General features: G+C 39.7%; 1 protein-coding gene across 1 annotated transcript; it reads left to right on the top strand.

The window, feature by feature from the left end:
• Positions 1-8: 8 nt before the first annotated feature.
• On the top strand, positions 9-26,479 carry PRKCI (protein kinase C iota). The gene is made up of 18 exons (XM_040074050.2): positions 9-129; positions 7,038-7,159; positions 11,511-11,600; positions 12,900-12,950; positions 14,145-14,230; positions 15,237-15,377; positions 16,223-16,277; positions 16,759-16,817; positions 17,281-17,457; positions 18,185-18,282; positions 19,227-19,313; positions 19,913-20,048; positions 20,533-20,620; positions 21,532-21,657; positions 21,765-21,844; positions 22,780-22,869; positions 23,161-23,276; positions 23,978-26,479. The coding sequence occupies exons 1-18, from the start codon at positions 14-16 to the stop codon at positions 24,063-24,065; spliced, it is 1,806 nt and encodes a 601-aa protein (XP_039929984.1). The 5' UTR covers positions 9-13; the 3' UTR covers positions 24,066-26,479.
• The last annotated feature ends 1,381 nt before the right edge of the window (positions 26,480-27,860 follow it).

Here is a 27,860-nt window from a genome sequence, read left to right as displayed (position 1 = left end):
CGGCTGGGGGGCGATGCCGACACAGCGGGACGGCGGCGCCGGCAGCACCATGTCGGCTCCGGGCGGCCTCGGGGGCAGCCTCGGCGGGGACGGCGCCCACCAGGTCCGGGTGAAAGCCTACTACAAGGGGTGAGTGCAGGCGCCGAGCCCCCGGGGACGGCCGGGCGGAGAGGAGCGTCTGAAGCGGCGCCGCGGGCGTTCGGGGTCCCCGGCCCGGGCTCCCCTGGACGGGTTCCCGGGATACTCCTGGCTCAAGCCCTGAGTATCCCCTGACTTGTAGGGGAGGAGGGAAGGAGCGGAGGAAAAACACTCCAGGACCGACCAACCGTGCTGAAATGGATGTCAAGTACAGGGCTGGTGTCAGGGCTCCGGGTGTAAGTCGGATCCTCCCTTCTCCTGGGGTGGCCGTCCCGGTGAAGAAGGATGTGCCTGAGCAGCCTTTGCCCTGCTCACCCTGCTTCCCTTCACCCCCAGGCCTTGGCTGCCAATAATAAGTACGTATTCCTTCATAACACACGCCAGAAGTCGCGTTCAGTATGTTCGGGATCCAGCTTTGGTCCTGGTCATTCTATGTTAAGTGATGTTCGGGACTAAAGGAAGAGGATGTTTGTATGAATTTTTTTTTCATGGGTGGTTAGGCTGTTTGCCAGGGATTGAGCGATTTCCAGGGGAGTCTGTGAATGGTAACCGAGAAGCATTTACTGTCAATTATGCTTCTGCTGTTAAAAAGAAAAAACCCAAAATACTAGGTGTGTGCGAAATGGAAACCTGAATTTTGTGGTGCTAATTCAATAGCTCTCTGGCTATAGCACATAAAGCAAAAGAAACCTCCTGCCTTGGGTTCACAGCCCTCTATTAAATAGTAACAGTTACAGCACTTAATAAGTTTCAGTGCAAGGGTTGCCAGTGGTTCATTGGGCCATTAAGTTTGAGGGGAGGTGATCTAAGCAGAAAACAATGTAGGTTGCATTTTTGGATTAAGAGTGAACACGATACTCTTGATGGCTTTCTTCCAGTTATATGTTTTAAGCATGAGAATATGTGTATTACATTTTCAGTAGTTACTCTCTGCTATCTCTAGCTGTGTCATTTTAAGGAGAGGTATAGAAACTACACTGAGCATTTGGTATTTGCTGCAGTGTTTGTTTTCTGGCTTGTGTCTGCTTTTGGGCTTTTCTTCACAGAAGTCTGTAGAAATTACTGTAGAGACTGGCACAGTCTGTGGCTTTAAAGTACATGTGAGACACTGTCAAAGTACGTGAAATTCTGAGCCCTTTGTTTCACAGTCCCTTTAATCCACTTTTTCTTAAGCTAAGATTCCCCTGGCTGTCATCTAGTAGAGGTGTTCATTTGGTCAGACTGTGAGCTAAAATGGGAGCTCTGTGGGTGAAAACCATTTTTCTTCTGCTGGGTCAGTTTTAATCTTGATCACTTCCACATGCAATCACATGGATTCTTGCTTTAGCACGGGGAGGCTGTGGGGCAAGAACAGGGAGGAAGCAGCCCATGGTTGTGGGAGTAAGGAAAAAATATGCTGCATTGGTCAGGAATGCTGGCTCATGACACTGGTAATAATTTCACAGGCACTGGAATGTTTCTTTTGAGCCCGGTCCACTGACTTTTTATCTGTTAATGCAGTTATCAGTTTAATAATGGCATTGAGTCATAGAGGGTGTTGGTTAACTTGAATACCAACAATCCAACAAGCTGACTGCCTAGTCATGGTTTATTTTGAGATACAAGCAAATTATTCTCTCCACTTTCTTACAACAGAAAGTCTCAAGCCCCTTCTCAGATTTGCACTATCAAGTGGATATCAAAGCCAAACATTTTACCTGCACTTAGCCTGAAATGACTTGGAGACTGGGAACTGAATGCTGATACCAAAGGCAGCTTTTCCCCCATTCTTCAAATAAACTGTCTCAGAGCTGGAACGAGGAATTAATGGGAAACAGTGTTAATCAGGAAACGTTAATCTCTTCTAATTTGCTTTTAATGGAAGCATTTAAGTGGGTTGTAGGAGTTATTGGGAAAGTCTGTCTGGGAAGGTCTTTTCATCTTCTAGAAAGAGTTTCTGGTTTGAAAGAAAAAGAAACAAAAAACCGCCAAGCCAACCTAGCCACTTAGAAGCACAGATTTGTTCTTGAAACGTTTGGGAATCTGATAGTCGGGATACTTGCCTGGGGCAAAGAGCCGAGCCTGAATCCCCAAAACTCGGCTGGGTCTGGCCGGGAGCCCAATTGCTTTTCTCAGCCGGGACAAAGACTTCACACAGGACCCTTTGAAGAGTCTTTGTTTCATTGAACCGTGCGGTGGTAGTTCTTTTTCTTAAATTCATTAAATATGTTAAAACAGGACAGAAAATTTTCCTAAAAATGAACACGGATCATGAGAATAAAGGAATGCGGAATTCCCAGAGACTTGGGAGTTATGGCATCGAGTTTTTCCTTTTCTCATTTAAACTGTGCTTATCTTACACGTAGAATTGGTTGTTTAAAATTCTTCAAATAGTGTTACGTATTTGAAAGAGTTACTGTGGTCTGTGCAGTGTGCGTAACAGCGGTTCCTGAGGGGGGTTTTTAGGAATTCACTCTGTTACTCCAAAGGTGGATTTTTTGTTGATGCGATAACAAAGTATAGCAGCTCCCAGTGTATGGCACTGATCAGCATCTGTAATTACAAACATTTCAGCGCTCTGATGATATTCAAAGTCTGCCTTTTATCTTACCTCTTTGCTGGAGATGCTTTTTGTCAGGTCAGCACAAGAAGTTGTTACATCATTCATACATATGTTGTAGGGGTAGAGAACAGGTGGGAATAATTCACTGTCATGCTCAAGGAATCCTGTAGAATTCACGCTGATTTAAAAAAGAAGCAAAACCAGACAGCTATAATCACCATTTTTCTGTCACGATTAGAACTGCTAGCATGTATTCTTTCAGTGCCTGACATAGATTTTATGCTGGTTTTAGCTGTGTAGGCTGTAATGTAGGTTAGATTTTTAATAAAAAGGGATAGATACCAGTGCTTTGCTTTCAGTTTGGTTTGGTTCAGATGAAGAACACGCCTGACGGTCCTCTCATGATGCATGTTAAACATGCTTCTTTACTTAATTTTAATTACTTTAGTTACATGAGTGGAAAAAGTGTAAGGAGAAAATAAATTTTAATTGTAAAATAAAAATGTACCTCCATAAAGATTTCCAGGGAATTAATTTCTTAAGGATTCTTGAATTCTTGCATAATTTCTTTTTGTATTTCTTTATCTTGGACACTTTTTGATCACTTCTTCAGCACAGTGTCTTCTGATGATCACGTTCTTCGTAGGAGAGTGTTCAGCTTAAGAATATTTTAGACTATGCCTGTGAATACATTTCCTCCCCTTCTTGCTGTTTCAATACTGATTTCGCTTTCTGACAGTATATTTTTTCCCAGAAAAACAGACATGCACAGGGGAAAGCAATGCTTTAAATGGTTGTGGCTGCACCTCACGGTACAGAAATGACACTGACACAGCAGAATTCCCAGGAGTCCTGTGGGGGTTCGTTGCAGTGAGCTCTAATTAGACCTTAATGACTGGCCCAGGTGTGTGATACATGCAGGGGTATGTGGATAACATGTATAATGTATCTGTACATTTCCCTGTACATCATGTGGGATATACGGGGCTGCAGCTGGGAAAGTCTAAAGCAGTAGTGTCTGTTCTTACAGGGTTGTTCTCTCCAGGGAGTTTAAGATCAGAGTCAAAAATGAAGTACAGATAATTGGTTTGTGTTTAATTATTGACATTAGTTTGGGGGGTTTTGGGTTGGATAGTTCTCTTTTGTTGTTGTTAAAGGACATTACAACTTTTGGATGACTTGTAAAAGTGAGGAAAGCTGTTTGATCTCAGGAAAGGTGGATAATCTAGTCTTCTGTATGTATTTAAAATACGTTCTCTAGTGTGTTTAGGTTTACCTTTTGCCTTTTCTCAGTCTTCCTAAGATTTATTTACTGATTCTGATATTGGCAGGATATTGACTCAGACAGGCCTTCTAGTGGTATGAATAAGTTATCTTTATTAATATTTATGAAAGGTAGAACTGATAGCATTTTCAGTGAAAGTAATTCAGGACAAGTGCTGTCTTGTATATTTGCATGTTTCCTACTCACAGGTCTCTGATTAAGACCAACTGTAATGGTGCTAAAACAAATTGTAAAAAGTCTCGTGCTTCCATAGTAAGAGTTAATTGGCACCTCCAGATGTGGTGGTGCAAAAAGGTGTGCTTGAATCAGATTTTCTTCTAATTTCTTTTGTGTGCAAGAGGGGACAAACAAAGATATTTATTTTGCCTTGGAATGGCTTTATGACAAACATGCTTATTCCAAGCAGTGTATATAACCTTATCTTCATCACAAGGAAAGGTCTATTGTCAAGAAAATGTTTCCCACATCTGACCAAAGGAAAACGTTTTGTATTTTTACAGCAAGTCAGCAGGTCCATATTCACTTTCCTTTGTCTCTTAATTTAGCCAACTAACTTTTATTTAAAATGCAAATTTTTTTTTCTCAGTAGAGTTTAACTTCTCTTGGCTTAAGTGAATCCAGCTTTTTCCTAATTGAGGGCATCATCAGAGCTGAGTTAGGGGCAAGAAGTGTGAAGACAGGAAGGTGTGACAACAGAACCATTATGAAAGTGAGACCTGTGTCAGCAGGAAATGTCAGGGTCATCAGTGGAGTTCAAATGGCAAAATAAAGCAGTAGGGAGACCTGTAACCTTTCAGTTCCTGTGTAATGTAGATATTGCTTGTGGAACCTTGTTTATATTTGACATCTTCTTTCTATTTTAATACTGCTATTGGCTAGAGTTCTCTGAAAGACTGATCAGTGTCTGCTATAGCAGAAGAGATATTCCAAATCATCTGGTAACTGTTTGATACTTGTCCTGCTAGAGTATTAAAGTAGTACTTTAGAGAACACATTTTAATTCTGAAACAATTAAATGCTCCCTTTTTTTCTGAAGGAAAACTGGTTTGCTGCTTAAAGGTACCATCAACGAGTAGGAGATTTTCTTTTGAATTGGAACCAGCTTTTATTTTAGTGATATGAAGAGATTCTAAGGCTGTTCACTACTTCTTAATGTTGTGATTTTTCCTGTTTGGTGCACTACAGATAAATCTGTTTTTAGTGAACTTGAATCATCACATTTGAAAATGTGCTGAACAGATTTTGCTATTATATATATATAATTCAATATTCAGTTTCTGCTGAAGCATCAGTGATTAGTCTTAAAAAGTGTGGTCTGTAACTTTCTGCTTTTCTGGCAGCAATAATCATTTAACTAACTCTCTACTGACTAGTTCAATCCCAGAAACCCCTGCAATGTAAATATATACAAATAGAAATATGTTGGTTTCTCAGCACTCTTCAGAACTAATATTTTTGTTTAAGAACATATTCCACAGTGAATATATGTGTACTAAAATCTGAATCAATGAAGGGATGGTAAACTTAGTGGAGCTGCTAAGTAAGCAGTACCTTATTTCCTTCCTGGAAAAACAGGAAATACAGGTTAAGGCTTTGCCTGCTCATGCAGGCTTGCTGTGTGGTGGCTGCCTGTGTGACAGGGGTCCAGTTGTTTGTTTTGCATTTTGTCAGATGTGGAACAACAGGAGCGATTCCTCTAGCAAATCACTTAGCAGCTTTTTGACTGCTTTATTCAGATTACTGAAGAGATGTTGCGTTTATCCTGGGCGCACATCTGCTGTATTTAATCTGGAGTCTGTCCCCTAACTAAACCAAACCCAAGTGGTGATGCTCCTAAATCCAGAAGCAGGCTCGCTGTTCTTCCACAGTGCCTAGAAATTGCCAGTTGATTTTATTCCTGCTGCTGCTCTCAGAGGAGCCTCAGGCAAGCAGTTTGGTTTTTGTGTGCTCTCTGCCCCTCCTGAGCATTGTTCCGGTTCCATAACCACAGCACTTTATGTTAAGTTACCTTCTTGATCTCAATCTGCCTGTGCACATGATGATTTAAAGATACTTAACTTGCTGCATATGTACACTTCAGTCTGGTAGGAACCCTGATGAGATTTCTGACCAGTAAAAGCTTGGTTGCTTCAATTAATTTTTTTTTTTTTTTTAGTTCCCCCAAACAGTCCTGGGTGCTGGTACCCACCGGAGCAAATCCAGCTGGGTGAGGTTTTATAGGAGGATTAATCTTGTAGCTCAAGCATGGAGCTTTTATGCTATGTTTGAGGAGTGTCTTGTAAACAGCTTTCCTCCTTCCTCTAGTTGTGTCTCCCAGCTCCTTTGGTTAAGGGTCTGAGCCCTGTCCCCTGTTCCCCTTTAAGGCCCAGCCAACACAGTGGGCCAGCATTTTTTACTCACATATTAAAACCAGGTTAACTCACTTTTAATTGTCACAGAAATACCCATTCTGCGTAACAGTAAAGTAGTACATTTCAAGTCTAAGTATATGGCTGTCTGTCAGCCTTCCCCTTCATTGTGTGAAGAACCACTCTTTTTTAAAGGCACTTTGAATGTTTGCATGTGCCCCCAAGTCTGCTAGGAAATCTGTTTAGTATTTGTCATTAGTTTTTCATCCACAAAATCAAAATATAGTTGGAGTAGATGCGTGTGTTTTTATATTTTGATACTGATAACAAAAGAACTGTTAAAGAGAAAGTAAAACCAGAAATAAGTTTTGAACATTATTCAAACATCTGCAACATTTCATTCTTGAGTTTCCACTGGTGTAAGAGATCTAATTTCTCTGCGTGGTTAATGTCTGCTGCAACGCACTTCATAGGTACTTGGGCATAAAATCTGAGGTTTTTCTGAGGCAGATACCTGGAGGATTAAATGTCAAGTAATAAAAATCATTTGGAGCCTGAATTTGCTCTGAGAAGGGAATTTAGGTACTTTCTTTTACTTTAACATTTTGGAGGAAGCTGCATCAGGGATGGGGTTAATATCAGTGGGATGTGGAAAGTGTTAGAGATGATGATTAAAGTTGTGTTTTGTGGAGTAATTTCTGAAATCCATTTTTCTCTTTCTCAGGGACATCATGATAACCTACTTTGAGCCTTCCATCTCTTTTGAGGGACTGTGCAGTGAAGTTCGAGACATGTGCTCCTTCGACAACGAGCAGCTTTTCACCATGAAATGGATTGATGAAGAAGGTAAATCAATGCTCATCAATACATTGCTCAACTTCCCAGCTTTTCTTTCCCTGTCATCTTTTCCTTCCCCTCTGCCTTCATAAGATAAGCTTATAAAACATAGAATCTGACTCCAGAAATAAGTTAGTTTTCCAATGCCTTCTTAAGCAGAGCTTAATGAAGAGGTATTCATTTCACACTATTTAGTGTGTAGCTTGGTCTCTGTCTTCATAAACTAAACAAGACCTCAGTGACTATGAAAATGTTCATTCAATGTTAGCATTTCTTATGAAGGCAACAGAAAGTATTCCTTTATACTGCTGAAGATTCCCTTTGTAGCTTATATTTTTGAAAGAGTTAAACAGACATGAAGTTATACAAATTGCAGTATTTATCTAAAACATTGATATAATTTAGTGTATAGTTGAGTTGTATGTGTAACCAAAAACATTATATCTCAACTGTTATTATCAGGTGTTACTTTAGCAACCTAAAGTCTATTAACACATAGCTAATAATAAAACTTTTTCCAAATACCAATTATGTGTAGTAACTTTTCATCAAAGTGCAGTGATAACCTTGACTGAGAACTCATCTCTAGTGCTTACATTATCCATCTTAAAGTTTACCTTGGATGAAAAAAGTCCAGAGTCTGTTCTCCCTGTGACCAGATGTCATCCTTTGAGCTGTGTGTGAACAGTAGTAATTTTTTTAAAAGGTTATTTGTAGGTTCTGTTTTCTCAGTGGAATTAGTTTGCTCCACACGTAGGTTTTGAGCTACAGCTACAAGGAAGAGCCCTCTGAATTATGAGATTGCTGTGGAGTTATTTTAGCTGATGCAGTACATAAAAGGCTGCAGTGTGCAGTGATTTGTTGGCTGTGGTTGGTGTTTGCATGCAGCCATCAGCATAAATGGTGCTTATGGAACTGTTTCCTCCCGTTTCAAATTGGGCTACTGCCAGTTTATCCAGAGCCTAAAGATAAACGTGGAGCAAAGTTGATTTTTGGAAGTGCCATATAGGCAGGTGTGTTGAAGATTATGTGGTCTTGGGAGTCTGAGCAGGTGGGGTTTTTTCTTCTCCTCATCATTCGAAAGTTATTTATACCAGGCAGATGCAGTACAGTAAAAAGAACAGTGTTTATGACTGAACTGTGCAGCAGAGCTACTGGGAGTTGAACATTTACTTTATAATAAGCTGGCTGTGTTGTTTTATCATCAGGAAGATAATGGACTCCTCATCTCAGTGGAGGAGTCTGCAGTGTCAGTCGTAGCAGGAAATACATATATATTTTTAATAAACATTTTGTACTGATTCAATAATTTACTTGAAGCCACAGTTTGTTCTGTCTTAATTTCTGCTCTTTAATTAGGCATAGGTTAATAAAAAGGAAGGTTGCAGTTTGCCTGAACTATTTTCATGTGTAGGATTTGATTTTCACAAGCAGTCCATGTTTGCGTTAATCATTGGCTTACAGTTTAATGTCAGTGGAGAAAAAGTTAATCTGCCAATGAGGAGTGTGTTTAAAGCAAATCCTCTTGTCTTTATTGTGAATAATTCTTGCATGTACAATGCATGGCTTCTTGCCAAGCTCCCTGCCTCTTCTCTTGGCACCACTCTGTAGTGTTTTCAGTTGATATTCTTTCTAGAAACCTGTTTTGCTTTACTGGAAAATTCCTGTATCGCATCTTCACCAAAACTGAAGTTCACTGTTTAACAGTAGCATGAGGAAATGTGTGTGCTGTGGGCTGGTACTTGTTACACTATTACTCATGCTTTTTATAGTCTGAGAGAAGATAAGAGGTCTGGGCATCACTGCTTCCAGACTCAACTGGATTTACCTGGACACTAAGGTTTTGATTTGTCATATGGTAAATGCCTTTGCAACATGGGGGCTTCACAGGTAGCTACTCTGATTTCATAGAGGTAATGGCACACAAAGACAGATACAATTTAATTATACATTTCCAAAATCTTCAGATACAAATGGAAAATAGAATGAACTTGATTTGATTTTAGACAAATTTCTCTTTCTTCCCTGTATGGAAAATTCAGCTTCACTCTTCCTTCTGAAACATCCTGTGGGAGGGACACTGGCCTTGTGTGTGTCCTCAGTCTGTTTCTCACCATATAACTCAAAAGTAAATATTTTCCTATGTATCCCAGCTGTCTTTGACTGCAAAATTTGTACTACTCAAACCTGTTGAGAGAGATGTCTGTAAACCTTCTATTCTGAATTTGCTTGTTCTTGAGACCCTCTTTTGCTTCTGCCAAAAGGAAACGCAGAACTGTTTGCACAGGTGTCAGAAACAAGTGAAGAAAAACTGGTTTGTTGATTCTCATAGTGAGTCCGAGTAAATACATTTGTCCTTCTCCTCCCACCCTGCTCTGCACAGTGTAAGTTTGTGCTGTGGGTGGGCACTGTGGTGTCCAGGTGTGGTGGAAAATGCCTGTAGGTGGCTTCAAAGACTCATCTGGAGGATTTTGATGTGCAGGAAACAATAAAGACAGAACACTGGAAATGGACCGTTTACATTTATTATTTATATTATAGCAAGAGCATAGAACCACAGATTGGTTTGGGTTGGAAGGACCGTAAAGATCATCTCATTCCACCCCCTGCCATGGGCAGGGACACCTCCCACAATCCCAGGTTGCCCAAAGCCCCCTTGGACACTTCCACAGATGGTGGGCACCCTGTGCCAGGGCCTCACCACCCTCACAGGGAAGAATTTTTTCCCAATATCTGATCTAAACCTACTCTCTGTCAGTGTGAAGCCGCTCCCCCTTGTCCTGTGTCTCCATCCCTTGCAGACAGTCTCTCTTCAGCTTCCTTGTTGGCTCCTTCAGGTTCTGGAAGGCCACAATTAGGTCACCCCAAAGCTTCTCAGGGCTGAACAATCCCAACTCTTCCAGCCTTTCCTCATAGCTGAGTGCTCCATCCCTCTAATTAACTGGGTGACCTCCTGTGGGCTGGCTCCAGCAGGTCCATGTCCTTCTTGTTCTGGGGGAAGAAACATTGGAAACAAATGCATTGTGATATATTTGAAAAAAACCAAATTCTCTGGAGAAACTTTTGTGGGGTGAGTTGAAATACCTCCTGCTGCTGGGTGTATGGTTCCACTGAAAAGCTTTAGCAGTGGCTGTATTAATTTAGATAGCTTGTAGTGTAAAACACAAAGAATGTAGTTAATGGGCTGTTGCTTGTGAGCTTTCTAACTTTGAGGACTCGAAGCAGTAAAACTTCCAGACTGGATCCAGTTTAGCCAGGTTGGAAATTATTCTGGCATCCTCCAGTTTGGTTACTCGTAGCCAATTTGCCACTTAAAGACATGGAAAGTAGTATTTCTGTTAAAAATTGGAAATATGGGAAGGCAGACTTGCTGCATGGGATAAGAGATGAAAAAATAAACTTCTATTCATTCTGAAGCAGGCAGAGATAAGTCTCTTCTTCTTGCACAGAACATCCTGTACAGATGAAGAGGGGGGGAACAAGTTGAGCTAATAACTACAAGTATTTTCTTTCTTTGGGGTAGAGAGGATTAAGGTTCAACATTGTTTTTAAGATGTTTCAGTTACAGTATTATTTTGAAAAAGGTTTATTCTTTTAGGGGGGTAATTTTTTTAATAATGTTACTAATCTGCGTCAGACACCAATGAAAACACAGTCTTGTTTGAGAAACTTTATCATCAAGGATTTGGCATGTAATTTAGTCTGCACCATCACAAATAGTCAACAAAACTGCAGTGATTTTATTAAAAAAAATAAGAAAGCCAGCCAACTCCCACCTTTCTTCTGCTTTGGTGTCCTTCCTTTAAGGGATTTTATTTCAAATAGTTGTGTGAGTGTGAAAGTTGTAGTTACAAATTAGAAAAATGGGGTGTTGCACTTAAATTGTGTTATTTGTCAAAAGTTGCCATTGAGGTTTGAGGAGAAATTCGAGCTCTTACTGCTTTTGAAGCTCCTGGTGCAAGTCTTGGCAGTGCTGAAGCAGCTGTGAAAATAGAATTGACTAAGTTCTAATTAAAAATCCATGAAATATAAGGTAATCTTAGAAGGTTTTTAGGTGCTGGAATATAGTCTGCGCCTCCTGTACTGAAATAATGTGTAACCATGCTTGTAGCAATAATGTTTTGTTCTTATGATCTACTGGCCCCTTGGGAATATCCCATATTTTTATTTTCCCTGAAAGAATTCAATATGACTCTTTTCAGATGTACTCTTCGAACAGTGTTTAAAATAAATACTGTCACATTTGAGAATATTGGATTTTTTTCTACAATAATTATCCTGGAACCAACTGTGAGGGAACTACTGAGTGGTATGGAACTAATTGGGCTGAGTTTTGTGTTGTTCTGTTTTCTTTCCACAGGAGATCCATGTACAGTTTCCTCTCAGCTGGAGTTAGAAGAGGCCTTTCGGTTGTACGAGCTAAACAAGGATTCAGAGCTTCTGATCCATGGTGGGTGAAATGTACTGAAATTTCCTGCTGCTCGTGTTTGTACCTGTGAAGGAGTGGAGTTCTCACCTCCATTCCCGTGCCTTTGACACACTTCTCAGGCCTGTGGGCATCCTGTCAGAGGATGCTGGTGCTTTTAGCTCTTCTTTATTAAATTAAGGGAGGAAAAAAAATATTGCTGTTAGTTTATTCATGAAATCCAGCCTCTGTTTCTTCATTCATTCAGCCCAAGTGCCTTCAGACACTTGCTGGCAGGAAATGGTAGAAGGGATAAAAGTACAATTTACTTATTTATTTATTAGATTTATACATTAGCCTGAAGTTAATTATGGATAAGTGCAGTATCTCTATTAGGGGAAAAAAATGAATGAGCTCCCTTTGTGATGCCAGACTAATGAAAAGTTTGTCTTTTCTAAAATAAGGTACTTCAGTTTGAAACTTAATAATATCACGCCCCTGTTTAATGTGTAGTTGTTCAATTTTTATTCTTCAGGGTTATATGCCTGTTTTGGCAGCTTCTCCGGAATATTTTTCTAGCTATTTGTAAGTTTTTATCCGTAGAAGGTCGATCTTGGTTCAGCAGAGATTAGAGCAGAAAAGTCATCATTATGAAGTGTTGATGTGTTACACTACAGTGTCTGAACAGGCTCTTTCTCTTAAAAAGATGCAAAAAATCTAGTTTATTATTTGAAATGAAAAGACAGCTTTCCAGCTTCCCACAGAGAGTTTTAAAAAGTGGAAGACTATAATCCATTTGTAGGTACCTTTCGCTGCTTCTGTGCACATTGAATTTTTCATCTGCCCTTTCTCCATTAATTTTTGGTTTTGATTAGCTTCTGATTAAACTGGCAGCAGGGCTGCCTGTCCACATTTATACTTCCCTCTGATGGTTACTGAAGCCAAATAAATTGTGGAAAAAAAGAACCCCAAACAACAAACTTTTGGATACTCAACATCCTGTGTAACTGTTAGGACACTGTCATATAAAACATTTATAGTATTTGGAAATCTTGACTAACTGTGAAGATTGGCCACATGAGACACCAAAATCATTAGTTTTTCTAGTTACTGTCTTTAAGAAATAGCTTCATTTATTCTGCTTTTTGCATGTATTTCTCATGTATGTCACTGCTGTGCCCAGCAAAAGGGGCTTGTGGTGGTTTGCAGCTCACCTGTTCTTAAAGAGTTTTGTTGGAGTGCAGTCAGAGCTGTTCTCTAGATTTCAGGAGTGTTGTACTTAACCCAAAGATTTCTTTTCTGTCCGAAATGAAAGCTAATCAGAAGTTAATGTCTTTTTTGCAGTATTTCCTTGTGTCCCAGAGCGGCCTGGCATGCCTTGTCCAGGAGAGGATAGTAAGTAGGCATTTCAGCTAAGAAATACAGAAAATCAGATTGTTCAGATTTCCTGTTTTAGCAGATTTTAAATGTTCTTTGGTTTGGCATCCTGCACTTATGAATATTAATAACGCAAATCTGTAAAAATCAAATATTTAAAAGGAATAGGAAGTCTTGCTAAACTTAATGTTTGTCACTTCTGAATCATTGTTAATAAGCATTTCACATTCCTGTTAACTACCCATGTCACTCTGCTTTCCTTGCTTCTGCCTCTTCTATCATGACAGTTTTTTTATCCTATTCCTGTCTTTTGGGGAGTTGCCAGATTGCTGGCTGAAAATTATGAGCAGAGGCTTGTAACCAATGATAATGACTTGTTGTGTCGCTGTTTACAGACCTGTGGTTAAATTCATTTGAAATTGATGTTTAGGTGCTACCAGGAGGATTCTCCAAAAACCTCTATTCTGTTAACTAATGTTCTAGACATTAAAGAGGTGATTTCCCCCCAGTCTTAAAGTTTTATAAAAAAAGAGTGTGTGTGTGTTATGCATCTGTCAGCTTGCTATCCAAATCTCTGACCAATCCAATCTAAATGTGCATGTTAAAAAGTTAACTTGGGCAGAATGAGTAATGCTGGTTATCTGAAAAATGAGGTTGCAGACTGAATCAGAAAGAGATTTATAGCTCAGTGTAGGTTTTCATGTGTTAGTTTTCAGTTTTGGTTTCTCACATTCCTCAAGTAATGAAAAATAAAGTAATAGTTTAAAAAATGAAAAAAATATTAATAGTGGCAGCTGTGGATTTAAAACACTGGAGGATTTGTGAAGCAATCTGATAAATCAGGACATGCTCCAAATTCACCTTCCTTCCTCCTTTCCCTTCCCCACAGCTTCTCCCCAAGCTGTGCTGAGGTATGTGTATACTTTGCACACAAGTGCTTGTATTGTTTGAACAATTTACCTTCTCTTGACTCACTGTTCCTTTTAACTTCAGAAAAATCAGAATTAACTTTCAGTTGATTAGGATAGTCTACTTCAAATTTTCTCCAAAACTTAAAAAAAAAAAAAGATAGTTGGAACATTCCTCTGTTTCTGTAAGATGCAGGAGTGAAACTTTACTCTGCAAGTTACTTTACACACAAACCTCCAGGAGAAGATGTTGCAGCTCTGTGTTTGTATTTCTCTGGATATAATCCTGTGTTTTTCCTCTTAGAGTCCATTTATCGCCGAGGCGCCCGCCGGTGGCGAAAGCTCTATTGTGCAAATGGTCACACTTTCCAAGCCAAACGATTTAACAGGGTGAGACTCTTGTTGGGTACTTAAAGCCATGATTCAGGGGTGTCTTATTTTCATAATGATGATGCCACTGCCTTGAAAAGTTTTATCAGGTAGTGTAAGTCTCGTTTTTGTTGTTTGTCTGTACACTTCTGGTAAATCCCGTATCTTCAGGAAACATAAACAATATTAAATCATCAGGAAACTGAAATAGAAAAAAATCCAAAACAAATTGGTTGCAACTCACTTTACATATACATTGAAAGCATAATGTCAAAGCTCCTGTGTTCCTTTAAAATCTTCCCAGAGAGCAAACTGAAATGTATTAGATGGCCAAAAGTAGATTTTCAGTTTTTCAGCTTCTGGGAGTAAAATGGTCTGGACTTGCTTATGATGCACAGACTTTTCTTTCATGACTTGTAAAGGAGAAAGCTGAGATGTTTCTCCAGGCAGCCTGTTTCTGGTGCCATGTACTCGACTGAAAAGAACAAACCATTCAGAATGTTTTCAGGAAGCAAGGGTCAAATATAATTAGCTAAGGACCAAGAAGGCTCTGCTGTGTTTAAAAACAGCAACAGCAAAAACCAAACCCAAAATATTTGAGTAAGTCAGGTCCCTTGACAGCTTCAATAATCCTTCCTTCTTCTCTAAGCTTAGTGTATTGTGTGCTTAATGCTTGAGACCGTCTCCACTAAACTTCATCTTGGGCATCCTCATGTCTAACTTCAGCTTTTTTGTTGTTGCTTTTTGACCTCATCTGGGTTAAAGGCTGTCAAGGCACCACAGTTAAATCAGTTTCCACTCTTGCCTCCATAGGCATCCTGTTTTCACGGATCTTTGGAGTTGTTTTGTGGATGTCCTTCAATGAGTGGTGATTGGTTTTTTTTAAGGTGTTGCAGCTCCTGCTCTCCTGCCTTCCTCTGTAAGGACCCACCTTCAGAGAAACGAGGAGATGAGCTTGGTTAATGCAGGTGTGGCTGGCTAGTTCTGTTCTTCAGTTTGAATGAGTTTTGTCGGTTTGTGATTGCAGAGAGCTCACTGTGCCATCTGCACCGACCGGATATGGGGCCTGGGCCGCCAGGGCTACAAGTGCATCAACTGCAAACTCCTCGTGCACAAGAAGTGTCACAAACTCGTCAATAGCGAATGTGGCCGACACACACTACAGCCAGTAAGTAAAACCTGATTCATTGTCCCAAAAAAAAGCAGCAGCCAATCAAACAAATAACTCTCCTCTCGTTTAACACTGCTGGTTTTCAAACTGCAGCCTGCAAATGATTGCAGTAGTTGGAACATCATTTTTATGGTTACCGTGACTTTTGCAAGAAAGCTTGGGATTCACCGAGCAAAATTGCAATTTTTAGCAAGACAGGAGTCTAAATCTGCACATCTGACATGATTTCCCTTGTCGCATGTAGGCATATAAGGTTCATTTATCCCATCCTTCATGTTTCATAGCATGTATATGGGTGCACACTATTTTACATCTTCAAAATGGATAAGAGGAGTAAATTCTCTAAATATCTGATAGATTATTGGATTATTTCCCATTTACAGCAAAGGAATATGAAGAGCAGAAATTTTGACCTTTGGCCCAAGAAATTCAATCATCTTCAGTTCTTAAGTCCCGAGAAAAGTTGAGATTATTACTGCTCCTGGTTTAGTAAAGCAGACGGCTACAAGTCTATATTTTGGGGATTCTTTTGACTCATATATATACTGCTGAAGGACTTGGGGTTTTCTCTCTCACTTCTCATCTGCTGTATTGCTTTCTCTGTTACACCAAATTGTCACTCTTGCGGCTTGTTGGAAACATGTCATGACTTCCAGAAAATAGGGAAAATAAAGAATGCAGTTGTTTATTTCATTGAGTATGTTTTAGGAACAAATCAAGTTAAAAAGTAGTTAGATTATATTCCTCAGGGGTCATTAATTTCATTTATTGACTCTAAAATAATGTGTCAGTCTATTACAGTCTTGGACATTCTATTACAAAAAATCTTTCTGTGTTTTCAGGAACCAATAATGCCTATGGATCCATCATCAGTGCATTCAGATAATGTAGAAACAGGTAAGATCAGTATTTTTTTTCTTTAAATTACTATAAGTTGCTGAAAAGTGAACTTGGAATTAAAATTATTTTTAAATCCCTTCTTTACTTTTTTTATAGAATAAGCTTCTTAGTGCTTAGGGGGATATAAATATAAAAATTCCAATTTTCTACATCTTACCAGTTTCAGAAACTTGACTAAACAAAGAAGAATTTATGCTGTCAGTTACATTTAGTAAGCTGAGTACTTCAAATGCTGTCATCAAGCAAAAAAAAACCTAAAACCAAACCCTTAACAGCATTAGCAGAGCTTCTGCTGCAGTGGTGGCCAAACATGTTTATTTTTGTGGCAGTCAGAGTGATGGTCCTAATGCAAACCTGTCAGTTTTGAATACTTGCAATAGAAGCATTACAAATGTGTTTCTCTGACTGTGGAAATTTTAAGGCAGAAGAAAATCCTGTTGTCTTGCATCAGTCTAATAAATTTTTCTTGCACCTCCAGTGATACCATACAATCCCTCGAGTCATGAGAGCCTGGACCATGTTGGTGAAGAAAAAGAGGTAAAATATCTTATCCAAGCTAGCTCTGTATGTAGAATCACAGAGTATCCGTGAGGATCTTCAGAGATCTTAAAGCCTGTGTGTCTCTGTTTCAAGATTTTAATAGTTTAATTTGCCACAAACTGAAAATTAGCACAGAGGGCACTTTTGGGTTGCTCCTGGGATGTGTGCATGTGTGGCTTGCATGCTGCTTTATTTTGAACCTTGGGCTGAGATGTGCTTTGATTTAGACAGAAAGTGTTCCAAATTCTCCCAGTTTGGTTTGTTTCTTATTCTGCCAAGTCTCCTTTGCCTCCTTTGTTTCCCAACACATTCCTTTCCAGGACAGTACAGTCTTAAGATAACAAGTGTTAATTGAGTTACTGGTTTATATTAATTTTGAAATGTTGTTTGAAATGCTGACTTTCGCAGTTGCTGACACTGGCAAGGCTGCTTCCTCATTTCAGTGCACCTTTCTCCACAGGCAATGAGCATTAGGGAAAGTGGCAAAGCTTCCTCCAGTCTGGGCCTGCAGGATTTTGATTTGCTCCGGGTCATTGGAAGGGGCAGCTATGCCAAAGTGCTGCTGGTTCGACTGAAGAAAACCGAGCGCATTTATGCCATGAAAGTGGTGAAGAAAGAGCTCGTCAACGATGATGAGGTGGGCAAGGTGTTCTCAGTGAGCTGGGCAGCTCTTCCAGACAGCTCCAGTGTCCCCCACGAGGTGGGAGCCAGGTCTGGGCTGCAGCACTCAGTGAGAATTCTACATGTGCTTTCTTGTACTGCTCTGTAGGAGGTTCACAAGGCAGGTAGCCAGGTGGAGTCTGATTTTCATGTGTTCAGGTCTGGGGTTTTGTCACAAAGAAATCTCACTGTTTTATTTTAATTGCTTATTAAGTCAGACATCCATCTTAACAGTTTTTGCACAGTGATTAATGAAAACCTGTCAGAAATTGCACGATTGAACTGCTAAAAACCTCTTATTACTGAGGATTTTCTTTGGGTTTCTTTAGGCTACTCTGAAAACATTGGAGTGACTGTGGCTTGCTCTCCAAGAGCTTTTGCATTTATTCCTCAGTCTACAATTGTTTCCTTCTGCATTTCTTGGTGCTACTTTACATTTCCCTGCGCCAGTTTATCTTTTATAGATCAGTGTGTGTTCATTCCCAAGGTGGTTACACAGTGAAGCTAAGAGTACAGGACATTCTGGAAATAAAAAGTGTGCTATCAGCTATTCCTTCACATTTCAGAACTGTAGAATATATAATTTCTCACAAGTAAATCAAGGACAGCAAAGCTCTTGAATGTCATTCTGCTAATTGTCGTTAATACTTGACCTAAGAAGTGCTATAATCCTTTGCTGAATGTCACTTTTCTTCAAAAAATAGGATATTGATTGGGTTCAGACGGAGAAACACGTCTTTGAACAGGCCTCCAATCATCCCTTTCTGGTCGGACTGCACTCTTGCTTCCAGACAGAAAGCAGGTAAAGGTCATAAACTAATAATAAAGTAGTCTTATTGAAAACATTTAATCCTATCAGGCACCCCAAAGGCCTCAATTTAAAGCATAAAGTGTTAAGTAGCAAAGTCAATGTTGTGTAAATCTTCACAGTATTTTGTGGTCCATATGCCGTGTGCGTCTAAGGTTTTCAGATGGGGAAAATGCAGAAGAATGTAAAGGATTCTGGACAGGAAGAGAAGTGCAGCTAGTAGGAAAAAAAGCTTTGAGAATGTGTGATAGAAGAGAATGTAGAATGGAAGGGAAAAAAGGCTTAGGGAGCTGAAAATCAGAAGTACGAAAACCAAGGAATAATTGTCTCTTGCCTGGATTCTTTGAAGATGAATCTGTGAGCAAGACTCAGAAAATAGAATCCGACTTTTCAGAAGGAAAACGGAGTAATAGAGATGAAAATTATTATTTTTCTATTCCATACAGTGATACCTTTAAGTACATATAAATTCCAGTTGTTGCATATTTAAATAGTATCCCTGCTGTTTCAAAAAGGTGATGAGCTAAGGGAGGGAAGTGAGAAGAAAGAGTATTTGTAATACACTTACAGTATTAACCACAAACAAAGGAGACTAAAGGGATCAGGAAGGAAAACCAGATTTTTATATTTTTTTTTATGGTTTGCGCATAGAAACTGATGTGGCTCTTTACAGTCACGTGTGTAGTACTGACAAGCAGTACCTGTAATGCATGAGGAACATGGGAAGGATCACTTACAGGCCTTAGCAATGAAGGAATTATCTAGAAAAACTTTGTATACCTGATTTTTAACTTTGGGGATTTAGTCAGAGGAGGGGAAAGTGGTAAAGCCAGCCATGGTGCCAGAGATGGGAGGAGTGGAATGGGCATTGTTCTGTAATGTCTCACACCTCTTTCAGCCGTGCCCACAATCACTTGTAACAATCCTGTGTGTTCCAGGTTATTCTTCGTTATAGAGTATGTCAATGGAGGAGATCTGATGTTCCATATGCAGAGGCAGAGGAAGCTGCCAGAGGAACATGCCAGGTGTGTCTCATTCCAGATTTCTTGCATCAAAACAGTGGTGTTCTGACACACTGCAGCAGTGCAGAGATTAGGAGGGATGAGCCAGCAAATCCTCTCCAGATGTTAACGATTTAAGAAATGTGAAAGTGCATCCTCCTTTTGCTGCTGCAAGCCACCGTGGTTTTGTTTCAAGAAGGAGCTGTGACAGAAAGCACATAGACATTGTTTGCATTGGCATTACTCTGTATGACTTCAGTTTGCTATTTTTTTTCTAGAAAAACTGTTTTGTGGGGGTTTTTTTTTAACATCTAATGCTATCAATGTGTTTCTTGTTACAACAACCACTACCAGCTGTCCAGGCAAATGCTGAGTTCTTGGTGCATATGTTTAATCTCAGATGGTGAGATAAAAGTGATGATTGCAGGAGATATTACTATTAACTAAAAACAATTTTTGAAGTGCATAGAGACATTTGTATGATTATAAACAATTTGCCACTTCTCTGTGGAAAAATAATAGAATACTTAGAATTATGTATAGAAAATATCATATTACCAAGACTGTGTTATTGTGCTTTGGGTTTTGTTTACTTGAGTAATCAGTATTTCTTTCTGCACTAGGTTTTATTCTGCTGAAATCAGTCTAGCATTGAACTATTTACATGAACGAGGGATAATCTACAGGGATTTAAAACTGGATAATGTGCTCCTAGATTCTGAAGGGCATATTAAACTCACAGATTATGGCATGTGCAAGGTAAGATCTAGTTTCTTGCTAACCAGGAAAATCAACACTTAAGAAATCATTATAAACTAAAAGATGGAGAGCCTTTAAAAAGTGAAATTTCAGGAATATACAGGCTGTATATTCATTTCACTACCACATGTGGAGAAAAGCCAAATGCCAGAGTGCACAGACTACACTTGCATGTACCATCTATGTTTTCATAAAGCTGCTGGATCAACTTGTCTGGGAGGGCTTGGCTGAAACACTCAGGATAAGGTGATTTCAAAAGAGGTTGAAATTATCAGTCATTTGCTCCTGTTTGGATTCTGTGGCACTGCCCATTTCCTCTGGGAAAACTTTTATCACTACAAAGACACTGGAGCATGGCTCTGACTCTGCCATGGAGTTGCCATAATGCTGGTTATTCAAGACTTAGTTAATTCAAAGTGAAGCTCTTAGCAGAGGAGTGTAGGGCCTTCAGTTAACTGTATTTTCTTCCTGTTTTTCCCTGAAGGAGGGTCTGAGGCCTGGTGACACAACCAGCACGTTCTGTGGGACTCCAAACTATATTGCACCTGAAATTCTCCGGGGAGAGGATTATGGTAAAAGGAATTTCTTGTTGCTGCTTTATAACTTTCACCTTGTCTCTTCTTATTGGAGTTGTTTAAGCAGCAGAAAGTAAAAATCTCCATTAGACACATGATCAGCCTTAATTCAACATCCTGTCTGAAAAACTAAATAAAGCTTTCAAAGGAAGAGCAGAAAACATCACACAGAGCAAATGAGATACTCTGCATTGCACATTTTAAATTCTTTTGAACGGTCTTGAATAATATCTTGAGTCTTCCAAATTTATTATTGCTTATAACTATTTTAGATATTACTAATGATATACTTGCAGTCTGGAAGTGTTTGGTTTTGGAGCTTTACATTTGGCAGCAGTGATACAAATTCATTGCAAAAGGCCTAGATAGTAGATGTCCCTTTACATATTTTTTTTTAATCTACCATCTTATTTCAATCAAATGTCTCTTTCATACCAGCTTCAGATCCTCCTGCTTATCACAAGCTTTCTAGACCAGCCAGACTGTATCAGCCCCAGCCTGGCTACTTGGATTTCCTTTAGCAGTGAATAGTAGGGGAGATATGCTTTGCTCCAAGAATGACTGACTTGCTGTTATTAAGACTCACACAGTTCTTCCTTGGTCTTATCTCCCGTCCTGGACAATGCACTGTTGGTTAGTAATGGTTAGCTTAAATATTATCTAAACCTTTGTTAAGGGCTTAACACGAACCTTTAACCTCTTTGCATTTCCTCTGTTCAGCATCTCCAGTTGTGTACATAATAATCCATGTAATGTCTGTACAGTCGTTATCTCTCCTTTATTCATTTCATTGGAAAGACGAGCAATACTTACATTTTTGAACTCATTCTTGTCTGGTTTTAGCCCCAGAGGTGTTGGTATTTAGGTTGTGAAATATCTCCAGAGGTGTTTTCTCTCTTGAATTCCAGGCTTCAGTGTGGACTGGTGGGCCCTTGGGGTGCTGATGTTTGAGATGATGGCGGGCCGGTCGCCCTTCGACATCGTCGGCAGTTCTGACAACCCTGATCAGAACACAGAGGATTATCTCTTCCAAGGTAAGTAAGTACCATGGGTGTTCCTACACTTCAGTGCTCTGCTTCTACCTAACCTTTCAACTAATTTCAAAGATGCAAAGGCTGATAGGAACCTTGTTTTCTTGCAGTAATTTTGGAAAAACAGATCCGAATTCCCCGATCCCTCTCTGTGAAAGCAGCAGGTGTTCTAAAGAGTTTCCTTAATAAGGTAAGAGCTGATGTACTTTATCTGCCATATACAGAAACAGGGTAGAAAAGGTGAGAGCCTAAAGCAGAATTTCAATGAAGCTGAGGGCCCTATTCTTGATACTTGAAATCTGAAGCTCCTGGTTCTCAGGCTGGGATTATAAGTAAATTCCAAAGTGAAAGGCATAGAAATGCTCCAAACGATTTTTTTTTTAACCTGGAGAATTGAACAAACTTAACCAGATTTGGTTTGGTTCTGAGAGAAGCAGCTTAGCAAATGACTTGGACAGCTTCTGATGACTTCCTGGAGGGAGATGCAGAGGCAGGATGTGCTCGCTGCTTGCTGGGGCCTCTCTGGCCTGAGAGTCAGAAGTGCACATGTGTTAGTGTATTATGAGTCCGAGCACCTGCTGGCTTTTAGTGAGTATTGGGAAGAAAGAGATAAAGGACAAATCAGGTTTTGTTAAATTGTCACACCATTCACTGCACACTGTCATAGCTCCCTGCTAGTTGTGTGCATGTTTGTACCTGGAGATGGAATTGTCTTGTGAAAATAAGCTTCTTTCCACTGTCTTGACCTAGAACTGCAGTTGCTGCCCCAGTGTGATTTCCTGGCATAAACTGCTCAGGGAGGAGCAAGGGCAGGTGAGGGGAAAGAATCAAATTCATTAGTAATCTGACCAAGCCTGCTCTGAAACCTCTGGAATGTTTAACAGCTCTGAATGAAAATGAAGAAAAGCAGCATAGTCATTTATATAAAATTCAGTTAAGAGCTTCCATATATTCCTGCCTATTTCAGGGGGTAAATTGGAGCAGTTTCCAAAATAAATAATGCTAATTTAATTCTTCAGTGTTCCTTGTAACTCTGGTGTTTCATTTCTCATGGGATTTGTAACATTCATTTTATTCATGTGTTGGCTGTGGCATCCGTTTAGAAATATTTTCTTCCTTGCACAGGATCCAAAGGAACGCTTGGGCTGCCATCCTCAGACAGGGTTTGCAGATATCCAGGGACATCCCTTCTTCAGAAATGTGGATTGGGATCTGGTATGTGAATGCCCCCTGCCTTGGCTGAGTACTTTGCATACAGTGACAAAGTTGTTTTGAGCCTAAGAGAGGACCTTAAGCTCAAAAACATTAAGCTCTTAATTTATGTTGTGCCAGAATTACAATGCACAATCTTTTTTCCCTTTTACACACAATAAGTGCAGTAGATTATTAGAATGATTGTAGAACAAAGTTTAAAAAATAAACTTAATAGTAAATTCCAGCTTTGTTTAAAAATAATTCAATAGGTTGTAACTCATTCTCAGTGTGACTAAGTGCATTTATTCTTAGATGGAGCAAAAGCAAGTGGTGCCTCCATTTAAACCAAATATATCTGGAGAATTTGGTCTGGATAACTTTGATTCCCAATTCACCAATGAACCTGTGCAGCTCACTCCAGATGATGAGTAAGTAATGTAGAATTTAAGAAGTTCAGAGAAGAAAAGATGCTTTTTTTTAAACTTGTTTAGGTGTTTTATACTGTTAGTAGTCAGGTGAGATTATTTTGGCTGGAAAGGTTTTATAAAATGCATGCTAATGTGCTTGATTTTGGTAGTGAATTTGTGGTTCCTTACTCAAGAGAGGCCCTGTTTTGGGATGAGGAGGGAAGGACCTTTCTAGTTTGATTCAGCCTCCGGTGTTCACATTTTAGGAATTTCTATAGGGTTTTACATAACATTCACATAGTATGTAAACATTAAAACCTGTGCACCGTAATCAGGTCTGAAATCCAGCTTCCTTCTTCGTCCCTTTCTAAATGCAGACTGTACAAATAAAGTTTAGAAAAGTTGCTGATGCAGGTGCAGTGACTATCACATCCTAATGTTTTCAGGTCCTTACAAAACTGACTGTCTAGGGCAAGTTTTGAAACTGCAAACCTTGCAGACTGTTTTGTGGGAGAGTGAGTGAAGCCCAGTCACTGCTTTTGAGGGGTTTTGTGTGTTGGTACTATTATTTGGGTTAAAAAAACCCAGTGGTAACTGTAAAAGTAGGGAGGGACAAAAGAGGGAAGCAGCCTACTGAACAGGTTTAAATTTTAAGTCAAACTATCAGTTAATAATATCTTTTTAATTTTGCTCAACTAATGACTGTTTTTTAATCCTAATAGTGATATTGTGAAGAAGATTGACCAGTCTGAATTTGAAGGCTTTGAATACATAAATCCTCTTTTGATGTCAGCTGAGGAATGTGTCTGAATTCTCCATTTCTGAACTGTGCCAATTGTTACTCCGTTTGTTTCTGCATGGATAAACATCTCTCCATTTGAATGCACTTGCATAAAATGAGTAACTCAACATCCTGCCCTTGCCACCTAGTGTGAATTTTCTTTTTGTATTGATCATTGTCCAGGACAGTTGTTATACTGAACCTTCAGCTGCCAGATTTAAAATGTTAGAGCTTTCTAACAATTTTGCCAAATACGAATTTTAATCCAGGAGTTGGTCTCTGGGGCTCCTGACTGAACAAAGGGTCTGGCTGTGTAGTTTGCCAGTACAGTGTTCTGAGCAAGGAAAGGCTTTGAGTGCTTAATCAACACAAATTGCATCAGGTGATGTAATAAATTATCCTCCAAGGATTTCAGATTTTTCAGCAAGGTGAGTAAGAATTTATCACTTCTGAAGCTCCAAATCTCTTCTCTCTGAACATCTGATTTCCCTGTTGTAGACATAGAAATTAGAGCTTTGTTCATGCCCTTCAGACTGAAATGACAGCAAGGAGAGCAGATATTTACACTGTATAGGTCAAGAGTGGCTTCTTTCATGGGGGGAATATCGATCCTACCCTGAAGGAGACTATTAACACCATATCAGAATTTGTAGACTTTGCTCCAACACTCACACTGGGAATTGTACACTGATACAAAGAGTGCCTTTCTAGCCTGGCCCTTTCAGCAGGGGCCGGACACGGCATCAAGTGTCAGTTCAGTTAAAGAATTCAGTTAACTCTTTGAGAAGTTAAAATCCGTACAGCATAATTCAGCAGTAACGGGCAGCTAATACTGAACCTCATACTATTTATTGCTTTTATACTTGCTGTCTTAACTGCATCAGAACTGCACACGGTACAGCCTGGAAAAGGGCACCGGTTCCTTTTTCATCTTACTGCCACGCTGCTGGGAGTGAGTTCCACTTTGCCAGTGGAAAAAGCGTATCTAGAATAAAATAGGTGCTGTCCACAATGAGTCCCTTAACTTCTGCCCTTAGAGACGGTGATCTCTACTCACAATCAAACCTGAAATGTTGGTAGCAGGCTCAAGGAAAGCGATTGAAAGAATGGGTCAAACTAGGACTAAGAGGTGTGTTTCTTACATTTCATGTTAGTAAGCAGTGTAATATACAGCACAGATAATTCTTATTTTTAATGCTAAAGCAATAGTTATGAATGTGTTGGGCTGAAGAAATGCCAAATGTACCACTTTTTTATTATTATTATTTTGGGGAAAAGGGATTAAGAGACACTGAGGGAAGGAATCTGTGTTATGTAAGAGCTGTAAGAGAAGCTAAGCGTCACTGAAAGCAGATCTAAGAATCTGTAAGCACAAGTTGGCAAACATTACCTGAAGCTTTTAGTAGACTTTTGCTTGGCCAGTGTCTTTCCATGAAAATCCTCGTATGGCAACAATAATTTCATAGCACAAGTTTTCTGGTATGTGTGTTCACTTCCATGTCAGCTGCAGGCAGAGAGATTGCACAAATCCACACTGGTGTCATGGTATGAGATTTAGTTCATGTTTTTCTTTGCAATGTGAATAGGAAACTCTTTAGTATTGGACTGAATTTTCAAAACTGGAAAGTGATTTGAGGGGCTTCAGTTTCAGGGAAGTGTTGAACCTCCTCACTGCTAAAAATCAGGTTTCCTTTAATTCAAGTTGCATCTTTTCAAATGTAAAATATCAGAGTGAACCTTCCTTTCAAGAGCAGCTAATGGGGTCAAGTGAACTGCTCTATGTGCAGTTTTAAAATGGTGATTGTTTAGCCTCTGACTCCTGCACCCACATGATCAGTTTAGACATCAGGGCATAACTGATATTAAACCTGGGAATCATTTAAAGCAAACAAGAAAAGCCTTGTCTCTACAGTGGCATCATTTCCTATGAAGTATTAAGGGAAATGGCTTTATGTAAGGAAGGACATTTCTGCTATTCATCACAGAAGAGTAAAGCATAAGTTAATTTTTTTTTATAATGTCATAGAAAAAGTACTTTTTCTATTTGCATATCTAACTATTAAGAATGTTACAAAGTGACAAATATCTTAAATTACTGTAAATCCATTTTTAAACTTTATTTTCTCCAAAGTGCCATGATATTAACTGTTATTTTTCATTGTTAAGCATACAGTAACTGTCATAAATATTCAGAAGGGACATTGGGTGTAAACAGTCCAGTGCAGTAGGTTTTGTGTTTTGGATAACGTGTCTGCATCAGAAGCATGATGTATTTATGTGGAGTAACCTCTTTTTTGTACAGGAGTTGGATTCCTATGGGTGCTCTGCTAGTTAGTATTGTCACTACTATTTCCCTGTTTCATATGGAATATGGTCTTGAGCATTGTTGTGTAATCATTCCCTTTATTTGTGCACACTTTTTACTTTAAATAAAACATTTATATTAGAGCTCCATGTGTTGAAATCTCAGAGAAATACTGTAAAATGCTTGTCTTTTCTTGGGATCATCATCTGACCCTTTTAAATTACCCATATCCCGTGGGAGCCTTGTTCTTATCTTTTCATTTCTTGTAGAAAATTGCACTGGGATAGGCCACAGCAACCCAAGAAATGCCGTTCTCACCCAGCATTTACCAAACATGTCTGAGAATGCAGGTTCTGTTCCAGCCTCATTCCCCAGCCTCATGCTCATCTTGTCCTTTGGAAAAATACCATCCTTGTAGGTTCTGTCTTTCCTTCCAGTGATGAGACAAAAGCAGTGAGGCTGCAGAGCAATCGTCTGCACAGAGACAGAAATCTTAAAGGAAAATACAAAATGCTACTTTAGCCTGCTCATCCAAGGGCCTCTTTCAGCTGGAACTCGTACAACGTCATCTCAGCTGCCAGAGCTGGGATTTGGAGTTCAGAGCAACGCTCTCGTCTGCTGCACTTACTTCTGCATGATTTATTTCTTTGTTTCTTCAACTCCTCCCCTGCGTTCTCAGATTTCTGACACACAGGGTGATGGCACTCTAGCTCATACCCTGCCGCAGAGTCAGTGGTTTAATTTCTGTGTTTCGGTATCATTTAAAGGAGATTTTGTCTTGCCTGTTAGCACGGGTGTGCGTCGGCAATCCTGGCGAGTGCTGCAGATGGCTGCATATCTTACATGCTTAACCTCCCCCCACGCACACTCCCTGCTTCTGTTCAGTTGGGTGCCCAGCTGCTCTCGCCTCAGTCTGAGCAATTGTTTATGCTGAGGCACTCTATGAAGGAAGCTAATAGATTGGATAATCTATATATACACATGCTAAGTGCTAAGCAAGCGTCCTCGCTTCAGCTTGGGTGGTGGAAGGCGTGGAAGCAACAGAGGAATCTGAAACTGGCCACAGAATAATGATGTTATCCTGGGAAGAGAGAAGGTAGGGATTGGAGCCCCTTTGAGAAAGCGGATTTTACCGTATCTTGTAGTTTTTTGCAAAGAGTTCCCCCACGGGTTTATTTTCATTTTGTTTATAATAAAGAGATCTGGACTGCATACTTGAACGGTGGACTCTTAGCATTTAATTAGCAATAATTGAAGGCAGAGCAGCATCTGTGTCCCGGGTCTGTGCAGCTTTTGTGGGAGTTGGCTTTTTCAGGCATAAATAGAACCAGGAATTTCTGGTGTCCACATTTGACTCCTAAGGATGAGTAAAGCCTCTGGGCTTATACTCCTCTTACACCCGAGGAATAGTTCAAGTCCTTCAGGAGCTGAAGTGTTCTGTGCACTCTCCCCACTGTGACTCCTCCTGCAGGATGTGGTGTCTGCCACAATCTAAGAACTTCTACTTAAAACACAACCT

The sequence above is a fragment of the Hirundo rustica genome, chromosome 10, assembly GCF_015227805.2.
Source record: "Hirundo rustica isolate bHirRus1 chromosome 10, bHirRus1.pri.v3, whole genome shotgun sequence".
Lineage (NCBI taxonomy): Eukaryota > Metazoa > Chordata > Aves > Passeriformes > Hirundinidae > Hirundo > Hirundo rustica.
Note: the sequence above shows the minus strand (reverse complement) of the source record. Positions and strands in the feature narration are given on the sequence as shown.